This window comes from Megachile rotundata, chromosome 6 (assembly GCF_050947335.1).
Source record: "Megachile rotundata isolate GNS110a chromosome 6, iyMegRotu1, whole genome shotgun sequence".
In the NCBI taxonomy this organism is placed as follows: Eukaryota; Metazoa; Arthropoda; class Insecta; order Hymenoptera; family Megachilidae; genus Megachile; species Megachile rotundata.
In genome coordinates, this window is record NC_134988.1 from 12,848,122 (window position 1) to 12,863,293 (window position 15,172).

Here is a 15,172-nt window from a genome sequence, read left to right on the forward strand (position 1 = left end):
TAGCTCTCTTCAGACCCCTCTTCGTGGTCTCTAACGTGCCCCCTTCACCTCGCTTCTTGCGGAGAAGCGCGCCCTCGGCGATACAGAGCTATAGAACGTTGCATCTACGTTATATGCGTGCTTTTGTGCCTCGAATCGCAGTGGCGTCGCACTATCGCTTTTTCATTTTATTACAAATTTTGTTGAATTTGGGAGAGAAGGGACATAGAGAAAGGGGATACAAGGGATAGGACATGGTTGAAAGGGAAAATGAGGTCGAATTTAATTTGGAGATAGTTGGGTACAATGTTGCTGTGCATGTGGACAGGTGTCAGAGGACTTACTAATACTCAAATTGCAAATACTGATATTCAAACATTTTTTAAGTACTTAAGTACTAGAGTTGTCAAACCTATAAATCCGCAAAATAGTCCAGTTATCAAATTTATAAATCTTCAAATTCCAGAATCACTACATTATCAAATACCTAAGTATCCTAGTTTGATCAAATTCTGATATTTCCAAATTATCAAGTTCCTAAAATCTTAATTTTGATTAAGAAAATCAGGAAGTTCCTAAATTATAGAATCCTTAAATTTTCACATTCCCAAACTGTCAAATTCGCAAATCTTCAAATCCTGAAATTTCCAAATCCCCAAATCTCCACGTACCGAAATTCTCGAGTCCTCAAATCCCTAAATTACCAAATTCCCTACATTTCCCAAATCCTCCAAATTTCTCAAATTCCCCAAATTCCCCAAATCCTCCGAATCACCAAATTACCCAAATTCCTCAAATTCCTCAAATTCTCCAAATCCCCACATCTCTAAATTCCCAAATCACTAAATTTCCAGATCCCCAAATCCCCAAATTCCCAAATCCCCATATCCTCAAATCCCCAAATCCCCACATCCTCAAATACCCAAATCCCCAAATCCCCAAATCCCCGCATCCCTAAATTCCCAAATCTCCAAATTCCCAAATCCCCAAATTCCCAAATCCCCAAATTCCCAGATCCCCAAATCCCCAAATTCCCAAATCGCTATATCCTCAAATCCCCGCATCCCCAAATCCCCACATTCTCAAATCCCCACATCCCCAAATTCCCAAATCCCTAAATCCCCACATCCCTAAATTCCTAAATTCCCAAATTCCCAAATTCCCAAATTCCCAAATCCCCACATCCCCAAATTCCCAAATCCCCAAATCCCCACATCCCTAAATTCCCCAATTCCCAAATTCCTAAATTCCCAAATTCCCAAATTCCCTAAATCCTCAAATCCCCAAGTCCCCAAATCCCCCAAATTCCCAAATTTTCCAAGTCCCCCAAATCCCCAAATTTTCCAAATCCTCCAAATCCTCCAAATTCTCCAAATCCCTCAAATCTCTAAATCCCATAAAACCCCACATCACCCATCACGCGAAATAATATACTCAGATAACATATGAAAGTTCTCGAACGCAAGAGAAGGTTGTTGTTCGGCCTAATAGCGATATTCGCTGATAATATAGCCGACCGGAAAGGAAGCAAAGTGGACGAGGTCGTCGGCACGTGACGAGCCGTTGGACGCTCGGTACCGGTAAAAAAGCAACGTTAATCAGACACTTCGCATCGCCTCTATTCAGCTCCCGGCGAGCTGTAGTGATCTAGCTCGCAGCAGGTTCTCCAGGGCAAAAAATCGATGAATGAACCTTCCCTGGGGCGGAGGCTCGCGTTTCTCTTCTTGCTCGACCGAATTCTCCTTTCGTTGCTCGAAGAATTCGCGAATTGTTCCGCGTGATTAACTGCGTTCGTCAGAGATCGACCAACAATTAATGGATACCTACGCTTTGTGACTCGAGCAAGGTTTTATGTCCGAGATAAAACGATGATTGCCTTTCGGTTCAATGGATGGACGATCAATTCTGCTACGTTTCATACGGAAATTCATGTTGCGGTACGTTTAATTCGCATTCGATGGGAAATTGTGTGAACCATTTTTATGTAAAACAAGTTGTGGATGTGCATTATGTAAATGTTTTAGAAGAACGTCGTGAGCTGTTAAAAGGAAAGAGGTGTGTCATCGTGAGTGGAATTCATAATCAAAATGAATGTGTGATATGCTGGACTTTTCTTTGGGATTATGAGACATTTGAAAAACCCTGTTCTTTAGTCATCGTTACTGTTTTTCTCTATTTTATCCACGCATATTCACATGTAACATCTAAATTATACTACGGATATGATCATACAGATAGAAACTGATAGTTCATTCTGATACGAATAAAACAACACAGCTCGTAGGAAATAATTCCTGGCCGTGTAATGATAATTCCAGCGATAATTCTTGAAGATTAAAGGCACCAGTATTCTTGCGTTCCACTTGAAATTATCCTTTTCAGAATTCGTTCGATTGTCCAGCATAGAAATGGAGGGCAAAAGGTGAAAAGAGGGCCTCGATTGCGAAACAAAGGGTCCTGGATGGTCAGATCGTTAGCGACGAGCACGTATCCCGCTGATGACGCACTTCCGGCCGAGTGAACCCCCATGGTGGCCCTGTGATAATTCCGGGGGATCGAGAAACAGCTCGAGATCCATCCACCGTGACTCCGTGGCCCCGTGACGACCCCGAAGAGAAAATGTTTGCTCTTGTTGCGGTGCGCGCACCGGAGAGCACAGAGACGGGCAACGATAAAAGGGAGACGAGGAAGGAGCGAGCGGAGAGAGGGCAGGATAAAAAACATGAAAAGAAGGAGGATGAGGATGCTCGATCCGACGCCTAGCCTCCGAAGGAGCTACGCGAGTGCCGGCCAAGTCGATGGTAGCGGTTCGCTCATCATTGTAATTACTTCGCGAGGATGTACCAGTATATTGGATCATTATCGACCGCTCCATATCTACCACCTAACCCATAAGTATAGACTTATGCTCCTGGCTGCCCCCTAACAGCCCACCATACGCCTCCGCCGAACGCGCGTATATCTTCCAACTCGACGAGGGGAATCTTCGGTTATATTGCCACACTCGTACACACGCTCGGGAAATAACTATTGCCACTCGGAATGTTACTTGCCGCTTCGTTATCCAGGGACGATCGAAACTCTCGATGGTGTGAAACCGATACATGCTTTGATGAATTCGATGACTATCGCGGGATATTGTATTTTCATTTCACTTTTGGACTACCTGAAATCTTACTGCTGATCAGCTTGCCTGATTCATGACTAGCTTTTACTTTCGTGAGAGTTTGATAGTTTCTTTTAGATATAGCTCTTATGAATGAGGTGTTTGATGTTTTATGAGTGATTTCTTTTATTATTTCACTATTATCGCTGTACAATTTTACTGCTTCGTTATATTATTTTATTATTGCGATTTGATTACACGACACTTTCACTACCGCGGTAAAATTCCAAGGTTCGACTTTATACCGTCATCATGCAAAACTGCCTTCCATAAACTGTCCGTAACACCACAATTAATCAACTAATAGCTACACGCAGAAATAGTTAATTAAAAGGCACGAAAAGATGGTCACCAGTAAACACCATAAAACGGACAAACGAGCACCACGCCTATCTTCAATAATCTGTAGATTGGTTCGCGTTAAATCTGGAAAACGAGAAAAATCCTGGCGAACGTCTACGTGCCATAACTCCGTTTCCAATTACTATGTCGCGGTGTAAATCACTGGAGGAAAAAAGGTTCATGCAAATTGGTATCAATGAACACCCCGGGCTCGATTCGTCCGTCGAACATGTGGCCGAGTTATTTGAAGTGGCAACGGTTATTACCTCACCCTATATATCGAAGGGAATATATACCCTGACACAGAGATGGGATCACGTGTGTCCAGGATACGGAGCTCGTGTTGGTGTCCACACACCGGACGAATCTCGATCTTGGCACGTACCGGCTAACGACTCGTTCGTACGAGTCTCTCTGATCAAATAACCACGACCCGAACAACTTTCTCGGGGATCTGCATCGGTGTCGAAAAGGCACGTTCTCGAAGAGATTGGAACCGTGGATCGCGGAAGCTCGGACGCCTAACGATGGCTGACATTAGACGTGTAATTACGCCACCAGGCTCAGCCACTTGCTGGAACTTGCTTCGCGTTTGATTCGTTAATGAACAGACCCGCTGTTAATTATCGACAGCCGCTGATTTATGAAGCGCGAGTAATGCCTGCGGTGGGTTTTCTTAACGAGCAATTTGCATCGTGAACTCATTCTTTTCAAATGGTTCTTTTCTGATTGACAGACCGCTGTGTCATGATTGAACATTTTTGGGCTGATTGATATCTGTAATTGTTACGGTGTAGCTTGTAAGAGTCACTGAACAATTATTAGCGCTTCATGAAGCGAAGATAAGGTAATTGAAATTGAAGTGATCGGCACTTTGGTCTAAAGTGATGTGTAAGGTTCGGATGGGATATAACGTAACAGGTCGATTAAATATAATTACTATGTATGTAACAAAGACATTAATATGTGCTATTGCTGTGGATAAGGATAACACAGTTGAGAATTTATTAATTCCAATGTGTTTGACGTATTCAAAGTCTAATACGAGGCTGCAAATACGTCGTAGAAACTGGCCTTTGGAATGCCGTAGAAATTTGATCGCGAACTTGTCAACCCGGTCGATGTGACCGCGAAAAGAGAGATCGCTTTCGCTCGGACGATAATCATCGATACATCTCGATACATCTCGAAGGATACCGCCTTCTTTGTCTGCAAGTGTCGTATAGTGTTCCTCAGGGTATAAGAGGCTGATGACGAGATTTGTCATTCTATCATACTACACTTTATCATAGATCAGAAGGATAAAAGAACCCCAACAAAACAACCTATTAAGAAAGGGTAACCTATTTCGGTCCAAAATAAATTAGACCTGAGCCCTCAGGAAGTAAATTAAACCCAAATGTGACCTGAATCCCGAAGAAGCTATTTGCAATGTCGGTAAAATCTGAATCAGAATCTTCTGCCAAAAAATGTCAATCTACAAATGAGATCTCAGAAACAAATCTCTGACAAAACATCCTCGCTATCAGAGCAGCAGCCATCAAGAAAATTGTTCACGAAAAGACTGCGGAATCAGTGTTCTCTCGCCGGCGATCTGGAGATTTCCAAGTGGCAGATAAGTCGAGGCAGTTGCCTCGAAGTAGCGGGCAACAGCAGGACACTCGAGCAGGATCGATCCAGGACGTACAACGGGAGCCGTTGAGGCAACGGGAGCGTATCGAAAGATGCGCCGTCGATAATCCTTCAGGGTAGGTCGGCGTGCATCGTGCACGGCCCTATCAAGCCGATGCACAAGTTCAGCCGAGGCAGCTGCTCGCTCAGGATCAGAAGCAGCAGCAGCAGCAACGGCAGCAACATCAGAGGAGAAGAAAGAGGGGAACGAGAAGTTATCCGGTCTCTTTCTCCATCCTTTCCTTAACCTCTGGTTCGCTTCCTCAACCGCCTCCGACCTACGTGTAGATGCTCAGGTGTAAAACCGTTGATTGCCACGGCAGTATTTTCTCTTTGCACGGCACGATGGGTAGCAGCGGTGGGCGTGCCGGCCACGACCGAAGGTAGACGGCCAAGGCCTCCTCTCATCGTGCTACCGCGATTATGTTTATTATACTTTGGCACACGCGTGTGCGTACGTGCGAGTACTTACATCTGGCCTCGCCTATGCAACGAACGTGATGTCTCGACCTGCTGCTTTACTCGATGTCAAGAGCTAAATCTGATAGCAGGTTGGGAGCTTCAAACTTATCGAGATTTAGGACCTTGCTGTTTAGGCTCAGTTTGGTTTCGATCGCACTGCTATTTCATTTTGATGGTATATAGAAAATTCTGTATGAAATGTGGATGGGATGGGTAGTGTGATGCCACTCCACATCACTTCTTCAAGGTCTTAAATAAAGTTTCATTATGTAATGAAGGTGATGTCAATTCAATTTTAAGAATGTGGTTCTAGTCGCAATATATGTATGGTACATGATGCTGATAGCACTCCAGATCACTTCTTTAAGGTCTCAAGTAAAATTTCATTAAGTAGTGATGGCGATTTTTGTTCAATTTTAAGAATGTGGTTCTAATCATCACAATATGTGATACATGATACAAGTAGCACTCAAGATCAGTTCTTCAAGGTCTCAAGTAAAATTTCATTAAGTAGTGATGGCGATTTTTGTTCAATTTTGAGAATGTGGTTCTAATCATCACAATATATTATACATGATACAAGTAGCACTCAAGATCAGTTCTTCAAGGTTTCAAGCAAAATTTCATTAAGTAGTGATGGCGATTTTTGTTCAATTTTAAGAATGTGTTAAATTTTGAGAATGTGTTCTAATCGCAGCATACAGCCCCAAGTGCTATAATCTCACTTAAAACCATCTTCACAAATCAGAATTACAATTTCATTATATAATACCGTTTTAACAAAATCGTAAGAGCGTGATCCTACACGTTACAAAGTATCATATCATTCAACATAACTTCACGAAGATTTAACCTACAATTTTGTTACGTGATAGAGGACTTTAATGGAGCCCCGAGAATGTGGTCCTGAACGCAGTACATATATGATCCGAGTACCGTGATATTACTCAAAATAGCTTCCTTAAGGTTTAAGTTACAACCTCATTATATCCTGCGGGCAGTTTCGATGGAACCTTAAGAATACGGTCCTAAACGTGGTATATAATTGTAGACACTGGTATCACTCAAAATAGCTTCTTAAAGGTTTAAGTTACAATCTCATTATATGATGCAGGCGATTATACTCAAGCTTCTATGGGTTACTATGGGTTCAATATCGACGTCTGATAATTCGCAGGATCATGGTGAAGAAAGATGATTGGGATAGATTAAAATTTTAATGGGGTTTCTAGTGGGGCTTTGGATGAACGTCTAGATATTAATTACAGAGGTTGATGAGAGAGGGTTCTTGTCTTCGTTTCTTCTTGGAGAAAGATTTCTTAATCCGAGTGCAAGTTATGGAAAGATTTTCAGAAAGTATTCGTAATTGAAATAACTTAAACCCCAAAAATTTGGCAACTTGTCAGATGTACCTATGAGATCAGCATTGATTTCAATTACTCATCAAACACATGGTAAATGATTTTGGAAAGTTTGTTTATTCTTTCAGAGGACTTTGCCTCTGTTAGATGATCTAAAAGTTAGATGGCAATAGATAGATAAAAAGATTTCGATTCATGGAATACTTGAAAAATAATGCACATAAAGTTCCTTTACCCACGAGATACAACCGTCTCAATTACTAGAAATTGATACGTTCTTGGTCCCAGGAGAAGCAGATCGAATCGATATTCTCATGGAGGAGCTCGGTGCATCATTATCAATGACGCTGGTATCACGACTACGCATGTATCAGGTTCGGACGTCGAACGTCGTCGAGGAGGATGAGGCTAGCTTAGAATTCCATCGAGGTGGAGCCTTGACATTTCGTGGCCTGGAATCGACCGGCATAATTGATCGGCCTCTGCGGCTCCCATTCGACGAACGACCATGCTATTCCATTGCGTCTGGTACGGTTACGACCAACTGTGTGCTCGACCTCGCCAAATGCGACCGAGTTGACTTCGCGAATTGGATACCACGCAACCTCGCTGTGGATCAACTGTCCATCATCTTTAATAAATATTGCAGACCTCCATGTTTTTTACTTTGCAAGATTTCTAATACAAATTAATTACATAACATTACGTACATAACTAAGCAAGTTCCGAGTACTTTGATGACCTTAACATTCACCCTTGATCTCTTGTCGATTCTCAGAGGTATCAGACATTGCACCCCGACTTACTAGCTATCTCGGGTCATGGGGATTTTTGAGGAGAGCCCAAGGGAAAATATGAGGGAAAAAAGTGGCGCGACCACGACACGAAGAGGTCCGATACCTGTCATTACCGGCGAACGGTCGTGCAATTCGTTGTGGTTAAACGGACGTACGGTCGAGCAGGACAAACAAACGACGGTACGGTTGCAATTTCGCGTCGTTAACGAGCAGAAAGCGTCGAGGTTGAGAGGCGCGTGTGTGAACGCACCAATAACGTGGCTCGGGGCGTACTAAAAATTTTATAGACGTCCACGGGGACAGAGCGGTGGCGAGACCCTGTTTAACAAAGTAATGACTACAATTATTCTGCGTTACATCCGCCACGCGGATACCGGGATACCTCAGCGAAGCCACCACGGTGCAATTTACCGGAGATAATCGTCGATCAACAGGAGTTACTACCGCTGGATATTGTCAGCTACTCGTTTACATTGAAACGATATCCGAGCCCCGGTGCTACGGAGATCGCATAAACAAATGGTTTATTAAGCAGAACTTGCGATCTTCTTTTCGTGCGGCGTCGCCCGGAGCCAACCGGGGATTTGAACGCGCGGCAAAGACGGTCATTTTCTGGAGACTATATAATGATAGACATTATGGCGGCAGTTGTATGAAGATTGCTTTTTTCTAGAGACGGTGACCTCGTTGTTTTCTTTCGAAGGAAATTGTGATTCTGATAAAATGAAAAGTTCGCGGAAAATTGGCGCTATCAACGGGTACTTCTCTGTTTTTACGACGGTTGCGCAAACGAGAGGTTCTTTCATGCCGGTAATACAGGAGGTAGCTTGCTTTTCGAAAGTCACTTGGATTTTATAGATTTACAGACCGATAATTTTAATAAAAAGTCGTACTACAAATATCAATTTTCTGGGCAATGTATAATATTAAAACTGTACTGAAAAACTTGAACTGCAATAACCTGCAATATTTTACATTGAAGATACAGTGTAAGAATATTTTTGTTGGAACAGATAATCATTGAAAACTATGAAGCAATAGGAAGTACAGCATTTCTTATGCTTCTGAAACTATCTACAACATCTTCAATAATTATTGAAATCAACTAAGAAAGCCAACAATGAAACCAACAAAAATTTTTATATAAAAGTCTAACTTCAAAAATATGAAAGAAGACTAAAATCATTTCAAATAATTTAAAAGTACAATGTAATATAAAATAAATAATAACATAACTAAAAAGTGCTAAACAATTTAAAATAATTAAAATTACCTAATTAAAAATTTTTATATAAAAAATCCTAACCTAAAAAGTATGAAACAAGACTAAAATCGTTTCAAACAATTTAAAAGAACAATATAATATAAAATAAATAATAACATAATTAAAAAATGCTGAACAATTTAAAATAATTAAAATTACCTGATTAAAAATTTTTATATAAAAAATCCTAACCCAAAAAATATGAAACAAGAGTAAAATCACTTCGAATAATTTAAAAGTACAATATAATATAAAATAAATAATAACGTAACTAAAAATCTTAAACAATGTAAAATAATTAAAGTTACCATCTCAAAAAGTAAATGCAAAGTCGAAATTAAATTAAATAAAATTAAATAACAAAAATATACAAAACAATTCAATTAAGAGAATTTGGAGTATCGAAATGATTCGATGCATCAAGTACCCAGTGGCAATGAGGCTCGCGTGCAAGAATATGGTCTTCCTCGTGAGATAACAAAGCATTCTAACCCTCGGTCGGCATGGGGCTCGTATAGGAAAAGTTGCTCGCGTGGTTCGTGTCGTGGCTCGTTCAATTTACATAAACACGTACTCATTGATTGCCGGGACCAGATTGCCAAGCGTTATTACTTCTACGACCGGTTAACTTTGCCGTAGGACCGCGAATAATCGTTCAACCCTAATCGTTTCGCTACGCATCAACCGGGGCTACGCCTCGAGATCGATACGCCATTATTCTACGCTGTCCACTTTATTTCGGATACGTGAATCGGTTACGCGTAATTACCCTTGTCAATTCTGTTTCATTGTCTTGTAATGATTACTTGATCACATGTTGCTACTTTTCTACTGTTATAGAACATGTATGTTATACTTTTTTATATTGGACGTGTATACATGTATATTGGACATGTAGTTATACATGTATACTGGACATGTAGTTATATTTATATGTCCAGACATGAGGTGTCTCAGAAAAGAGAATTTTTTAAAGGAATATTTTTCTTGTACATAAATATAATTTTTATTAGTCAACCATGTCTAAAGGAAGCAAATAATTGAGTACTATTTTTGATGCAATAAATATTTCTGTTTAGTAACAATTAGACTATGGTTATTCGTTGCTCTATATTATTTAAGAGTGTCAAATTTATAAGCACATTTCTGATATCTTAATCAAGTTGCTAGATTATTACAGCAGCTATCACATTCATGCTTTTGAGGTAAATAGATAAAGTGCACAATGTATTATATATTCATGAAAATAATTAGTAAGAAAAATCTTCCAAAGAATATTACAAAAAATCCATCTTACAAAATATTATAAAAATCATACATCTTAATAAATTAAATTTACAAAGAGTACATATAAAAAGAACTCCGTCCTTCAAATCTAAGAATGATAGAAACTATTTCTAACTAGAAACAGCAAAAAACTATTTCAAACAAAAATATATATTAAATAATTTAAACTTGAATTTAAAAAAATTTTGGAAAGATTGAAAGTAAGAAAAACTCACCAAATTGAAACCAGAAGGAAGCACCAGCATCGGGTAACCCGTTCTTCTCCGAACCTGAAAGAAAGACGGTATCGTAAGATCGAATCGATAGTGAACCGATAAAGAGAATGGAAGAAATGCAGATGCAAGCACCACCCACGACGTAACTCTTTCCACGTATTGTCATTAAAGGGACCGCCCTAGATGTCGGATCGGATTCGAATGATCTCAATGGGAAGATGTTAATCGAATCGATCGAAGCCCTCGAGATCTACGTTTCATTGTCTAACATCGATGAGTAAACGCGTGTTCTGAAAGATTGTATGGGTATTGAACCACGTTGATTGATCAAGCATAATGGAATCGATCAATTATGTAACGAATAAATGTTGTAATACAGCAACATTTATTGCCGCCTAATGCTGGAGAAATTACGTAACATCTTTCGCGATTTTTATCGAGTTTGATTTATATAACTTGATACAAGTTTGGTGAAATAGGTAAACTGTTGGATTTGTTACTTCTTGATTAAAGTTTTTGTGGGATATTCATAGTGGTTAGGTTTTTGAGAGAAAGCGAAGATTTATCAAATATGTTACCTAACAATCTGCATAAATAAGATAAGAGGAGAAATAATAGGTTATCGTAAATCAGGACATTGTAGGAGTGAAAGATGAAAGTTAGGTTCATCCGACAATGTGGAACGCGAGAGGGGGTAGCAATTCCAATCACTCAGGGATGGAACGTATCGATCGATCGATCGACGAATACCACGTGCTCGGCAACTGCAGCTGTAGGTGGTAGTCGAGAGCACCACCCACGAAGTGGCTACTTAGCATGCAAGACCAACTAGAAGGCAGCTACCTACCTATCTGACAAGGTTAACTAATACTTTTCTCTGCGCTCGTCACCTGGTTACGTATGTTAATAAATAAAGTTTGATTATTTATTACTTTGCAAATAACCACTTGAAATACTAAGATTTATGTAAAATCTGAAAATTGAGGTTTGGAAAGTTGGGGGGCGAGTCTTGGAAATTTCAGTGTTTGAAGATTTGGAAATTTGAAGCGTTGTGAACTTGTTATCTTTGAAACTACAAAGCTTGGAAAAGTGTATGCTTGTAAATTTGTGAATTTGGAAATTTGAAGCGTTGTGAATTTCTTATTTTTGAAACTAGAAAGCTTGGAAAATTGTGTGCTCGTAAATTTGTCAATTTGGAAATTTGAAGCGTTGTGAACTTGTTATTTTTGAAACTAGAAAGCTTGGAAAATTGTATGCTTGTAAATTTGTGAATTTGGAAATTTGAAGCGTTGTGAACTTATTATTTTTGAAACTAGAAAGCTTGGAAAAGTTTGTGCTTGTAAATTTGTGAATTTGGAAATTTGAAGCGTTGTGAACTTGTTATTTTTGAAAGTAGAAAGCTTGGAAAATTGTGTGCTTGTAAATTTGTGAATTTGGAAATTTGAAGCGTTGTGAATTTCTTATTTTTGAAACTAGAAAGCTTGGAAAATTGTATGCTTGTAAATTTGTGAATTTGGAAATTTGAAGCGTTGTGAACTACTTATTTTTGAAACTAGAAAGCTTAGAAAATTGTATGCTTGCAAATTTGAAGATATGAACATAGAAAAGTAGAAAATAGGAAACTATAAGAATACAAAAATTAGAAAATAAATAAATTCAAAAAGTCCAAAACTGAATAACAAAAAAGTCATAAACTCCAAGATAATTGAATCGCTTTAACCCAACAAATTAGCATACCAGTAATCTAGCTCAGCCTATTAATGGAAGTCAACGACGCATCGTAGTTAATTAAATCAAATGTAATCAAGCAAGAGAAGCGAGCTGTCGTGGATCGATTTAATTGGTCTCCAGTAGGAAAGCATGCATTATTCCGCGAGACGGTAGACAGGTAGGACGTAGCGACGTCAAAACGTTCAAAACGAGAAAAGTTCTCAGCGGGACACCTGCTACCGAGCTTTCCTGGCTTTGCCGCGACTTTTTCTTCGTCCACGGCGCTATGGTGGATTGGAAGCCGTTGCCTCAACGGATTCCCAGCATGGGGTTGCTCCTCGCGAGCACCATGCCAATGGAATTGCGCGATTACCCGTTTTCTTGGTGCTTCAACGTCCACCAACGTCGGAAGACAAGAGTATTAAGTCATAAATTCGAGATTAAAGGCTGCCGGTTTCCTGTCCGCGACTTCTTTATTGCTTGAAATTAATATGGTCGTGGAAAATGGTGGCTCGTTAACGGGGAATCGATCCAGTTTATTTTTTGCGATTGCAACGGGTCTTTTATGAGTTGAAATTTAGGTGTTTATGGATAATGTGTTATTGCTGATGTCGTATGAAAATGTTCGTCAAACATATGTGTCATATGTATCATGTGTATCAAATGTATCATATGTATCAAATGTATCAAATGTGTTATATGTATCACATGTGTCATATGTATCATATGTATCAAATGTATCAAATGTCTCATATGTATCAAATGTATCATACGTATCATATGTATCATATGTATCAAATATATCATATGTATCAAATGTATCATATGTATCAAATGTATCATATGTGTCATACGTACCATATGTATCATATGTATCAAATGTACCATACAACACATTTCTCCCCTCTTAAACAGTATCCCCAGTATACCACCCTCAAGTATACTTTCATTTCAATACCAGTTACCATATGCATCATGTACCTAAATATAAATGCCACCTATGATCACATACGCACATGTGTGTAATATATTATAAGTCACAGGTTTTAAATTTGTCTCCCATCTTGTTATTATAATGTTAACTACTATAATTGATCTTTTATTAAAAAAGGAATAGACTTGTCTTACCTGTATGTGTATGTGGCATGAAACGGAATGCACAATCGAAGCTGAACATCTCGATGACTCTTCTTCATTGATTCCTTGGTTACACACATTTGTGTACAGTTTGGTAACACTGATACTTTATGGTGCACTGTCAATTGTTCAGTCACTGTATATGTTTATTGTATTTTTAATAGACAACCAAGTCACATGGAATTGTCTGGTTTTCGCTTAGTCCCTCAAAATGTTATTTTCTCAAAATTTCTTTAAAATGAAACAAGTTCATCTGTAACTCAGAATTAGTGTACGAAATTAAAAGCCAGTAAAGCTTTAGAAAGTAGAAAGCTAGAACGTCCGTTTTCCCGTAAAAAATGTCGTGTCCGAGTAACATTCCACGCTGACTCTCGTAGATGAACAGCCTGAAGCGTGAAACAAACGATTCGCGCGCATTTCTCTATACCGTTTGACCATGAAGAAATAAATCGCGCGACCGCTTCGCCGATCGTTCGTTCTTCATCCTTTTTAAAAGTATGACTCACAGAAAGGCTGGTGCTGTACAGTTACAGAGGCGTAACGTAACAGTTTCTGAAACGAGAAAAACCGAGGAATTCCTAGAGAAGCCATGCAAAATAGCCGGCAACACCCGAAGAAACGTGAACCCTGCCACATCGCCGGGCAACAATGAATTCCAGGCTAAATCGATTCGCGTCTGTCGAACCGTGACTCGATACGGCATAATTGCGATAATTGGAATCGAGGAAAAAGCTGATGTTCCAAGTCCATGACAACCTGCGCCGCTTTTTGCTCCTTTCGGGTTTCTAACGACCAATGGGATTCCATCGCCGGGGAACACCGGTTGCAGATTTCTATCATCTTTCTAAGGAACGTTCGAATCATTTAACGTTCGCTCGACGACCAACGGAAAGAAGATTGAAATGGACGGAAATGATATATCTTGGCGAGTAATTGCTACCTTGAATTACATCTAGTCTGAGTAATTCGATGAAATCTGATCGAATGATACTGGTAAGGTACTGCTACTGGTCATTTTATTCCTGTTTAAATATGGTTGACGTACTGGTCGCTTTTATTAATGGCGATCAGGTGTATTGGATGGAGCATTGACTTGTGAAGAGACTCGAAAATTTCATGTTCTTTTGTTAGAAGATTTTGATCAAAGATTTTGTTCAAAGATTTTATTCAAAGATTTTATTCAAAGATTTTGCTCAAAGATTTTATTCAAGGATTTTGTTCAAAGATTTTATTCAAAAATTTTTTTTAAAGATTTTGTTCAAAGATTTTGTTCAAAGATTTTATTCAAAGATTTTGTTCAAAAATTTTGATCAAAGATTTTGTTCAAAGATTTTGTTCAAAGATTTTATTCAAAGATTTTGTTCAAAGATTTCGTTAGAAGAATTCAAAAGTTTGCATATGTGAAGTTGGAAAATCTAGGAACTTGAGGAAGATTAGGGATGTGAAGTTAAGAAATCTTGCAACCTGGTCATTAGGATCATACAGTTTGCACATCTAGGGATTTTGTGATTTGGAAATGAGCAGTTCGGAATTCTAAGAAATTTGTAAACTTGGGACTGTGAAATTTGAGAATGTGGAATTTGGACATACAAGTTGGAAATTTGGGTCTGTGGTGTTCCGAAATCTAGAGAATTTGGAAACTTGGAAATTTGAAAATGTAGAACTCGAAAATCTAGGGAATTTGAAAAGGTGGAATTAGGAAATCTAGGGAATTTGTAAAAGTGGAATTGAGACATCTAGGGAATTTGAAAATGTGGAAGTTGGAAATTTAGGGAATTTGA

The 15,172-nt window shown here is 39.1% G+C and overlaps 1 protein-coding gene across 2 annotated transcripts in view; it reads right to left on the bottom strand.

The window, feature by feature from the left end:
• Nucleotides 1-13,725, bottom strand: part of LOC100880494 (uncharacterized) — a 222,426-nt gene extending 208,701 nt beyond the window's left edge. The window contains exons 1-2 of one of the 2 annotated variants that reach the window (XR_013038519.1): nt 13,383-13,725; nt 10,545-10,598 (exon numbers count right to left, since the gene is read on the bottom strand). Coding sequence is in view for 1 of the 2 variants with exons in the window: in XM_012287846.2 (XP_012143236.1) it covers nt 10,545-10,598; nt 13,383-13,431 (103 nt within the window). In the remaining variant the exon portion in view is untranslated. The remainder of the gene's footprint in view (nt 1-10,544; nt 10,599-13,382) is intronic. The other variant, XM_012287846.2, reaches the window with a different exon arrangement.
• Nucleotides 13,726-15,172: the final 1,447 nt, after the last annotated feature.